At 48.9% G+C, this 2,539-nt stretch overlaps 1 protein-coding gene across 1 annotated transcript; it reads right to left on the bottom strand.

Annotated features, from left to right (window-relative positions):
• Positions 1-725: 725 nt before the first annotated feature.
• GJB6 (gap junction protein beta 6) lies at positions 726-1,511 on the bottom strand. The gene has a single exon (XM_075563595.1). The coding sequence runs from the start codon at positions 1,509-1,511 to the stop codon at positions 726-728; it is 786 nt and encodes a 261-aa protein (XP_075419710.1).
• Between the last annotated feature and the right edge of the window lie 1,028 nt (positions 1,512-2,539).

Raw genomic sequence — 2,539 nt, 5'->3', positions numbered from 1 at the left:
TAACAGAAACCCACAAGGCATGCTAAGGTGTAAGGACTAGGGTTTATTTTTATCCAGGCAATCACATTCACATGTAAGTTTTTCCACAACAACTGACAAATAGGTTAGTTTAAAAAACTTTCCACTCCCATTCCATACGGCTGCATCGACATCAAGAAAGCCATAAAAATATATTCCACAGTGAGCACTTTCCTCCATCAGCGTATCAGGCTAGTTCATTAATTTGCCAACAAACCATGTAAACCAGTATAGACAATGAGAGAGGCCTTCTGTACGTTCAACATTCAGACGCTTCTGAACTGACATCGTCTGTAACTGACATCGTCCAGGTAAGGAAGACCAGTCGTTATAAAAAATACTTTATACAAATTCCAAGTCAGGACTAAAACATTCGAGCCTACAAAAATATCTTTTACTAATAAAAGCAGCAGTTGCTAGATCAAAGGTTCTTTAGCAATAACCGTCACACACTGAACTTTTCAGGGAACGGCCCGTAGGTCAGACATTCCCCCCGAACTCAATAGGCACAACGGCCAACCAATCTTTTCGTTTTCAGAGAGGGACTCTGGGTTAGGTTCAAGGCACAGTGATTCTATAAACGAGTTCATTCAAGTATCTACCGTACACATTATGAAAGTCAACCACGAACAGAAAGACACTCTTCCAGGCTAGAGAGGGGAGGGCAGAAGATGCATTTTGTGATAAACCAGCCACATTTGTAATGTTTAACTTGGGAAGCCAGTGATGGCATTTTGCCCGCTATCTGAAATCAGCTCATTGATCTCATTTTGCTTGCTCTCCTTGTGAGAGTGGTTGGGTTGGCTCCGCTGCGCCTTGGCTCTCTTCGTCCGTCGAAAGCACACCTTCAGCAGCAGGTAGCACAGCTCGGCCACGTTGAGCACCATGCAGATGACAGATGCGGAAATCATGAAGATCGTGAACACCGTCTTTTCCGTGGGCCGGGAAATGAAGCAGTCCACCAGATTGGGGCAGGGGTCGATCCCACATTTCAACACCCAGGGCAGGTGGTACCCGTTGTACAGGAAGTAGAACACGTACATGAAGCAGGCTTCGAAGATGATCCTGAAAAAGATGCTGCAGGTGTATGTCCACCACAGGGCCCCCTCGATCCGCACCTTTTGACTTTTAATGTCTTCGATGTCTTTGAATTCATTCCTCTTCTCGCCTCGCCGGAACTTGCGCACAGTCTCGTGTCGGTAGTAGGTGACGTGCATGGCGACCAGCAGGGCGGGCGTGGACACGAAGATGAGCTGCAGCGCCCACAGCCGGATGTGGGACACGGGGAAGAAGTGGTCGTAGCACACGTTTTTGCAACCTGGCTGCAGAGTGTTGCAGACGAAGTCCTCCTGCTCATCCCCCCAGACTTCTTGAGCAGCCACCACGAGAATCATGACTCGGAAGATGAAGATGACCGTGATCCACACCTTCCCGATGCTGGTGGAGTGTTTGTTGACGCCCCCGATGAACGTGTGCAGCGTGCCCCAGTCCATGGCGGCGGCTCAGTCCTGCAGAGATAAGACCAACAGAAGGGGGTGAGTGGGATGCTTCGGGATGTGTCGGCGGGACGGTGCTATGAGCAGACTGGGAAATGTTAGACCCTCGGTGTCTACTCGGAGAAGAAATGGCCACCCGAAAAATATACCAATGTTTGGACCCAGAAACAACTTTTTTTTTTTGAGAAGTCCGAATCATCTCGATTCAACGGAATTCAGATGATCTATGAGGTTTCTGCTGGATGTGAATCCAGAGTCCAAATAAGCCAATTCACTTCATTAAAAAATCATTTTATTGGGGGCTCATAAAACTCTTATCACAATCCATCCATCCATCCATCGTGTCAATCACATTTGTACATTTGTTGCCATCATCATTCTTAGGGTCTACTAGGTTTCTGCTGGACGTGAATCCAGAATCCAAATAAGCCATTTTACTTCGAAGTGACTCCTGAGTCATTATGTCACTGCGGGCTTGGCCTACAGGCTGACCAAGGGTCCACAGTAGATTTTATTCGTTGACGGACTTCTCAAGGCAACAAAGGAAACAGTCAGTGGGATGGCGATCGGGTCCGCCCAGCGGTCTCCAAAGGAAAGAGCGAAATCAAAGAGGGACGAGTCCGCGGTCTGCAATCGACTGACATGCATTTCTAGCTTGACTAAGAGCACCTGCCACATCCCGTAGGAAAGCCAATTCTGTCAGCCACGGAGTGGCTCTCTCACAAGGAGGATCTCGGGCTTTTTATAAACTGTACTGGTTTCTTCTCCTGTGTCACTGGGCCCAGTGGTTACTCTCCAGCCCCAAAGGTACCATGTGCAGGAAGGGCCAAAGGCAACGGAGCTCCCAAAGGCATGCTGGGCACACAGCCCGCCTCTGGCCACACCCCGAGAAGGACACACACAGTGTGTATCCCGACGGAAAAGGGCCTTTTTGCTATTATTTGGGCATCCCTGGGATGCGCAAAGAGCTGGACTACTCGCCCAATGGTGACATGGTGACGTGCTCTACCACTGACCACACCTGC

Source organism: Tenrec ecaudatus, chromosome 11 (assembly GCF_050624435.1).
Source record: "Tenrec ecaudatus isolate mTenEca1 chromosome 11, mTenEca1.hap1, whole genome shotgun sequence".
NCBI classification, from domain to species: Eukaryota; Metazoa; Chordata; class Mammalia; order Afrosoricida; family Tenrecidae; genus Tenrec; species Tenrec ecaudatus.
This window is presented reverse-complemented; position numbering and strand designations above follow the sequence as displayed.

Coding starts and splice junctions, on each gene's coding strand:
- GJB6 (XM_075563595.1), bottom strand. CDS start 1,511: ATGGACTGGGGCACGCTGCACACGTTCATCGGGGGCGTCAACAAACAC.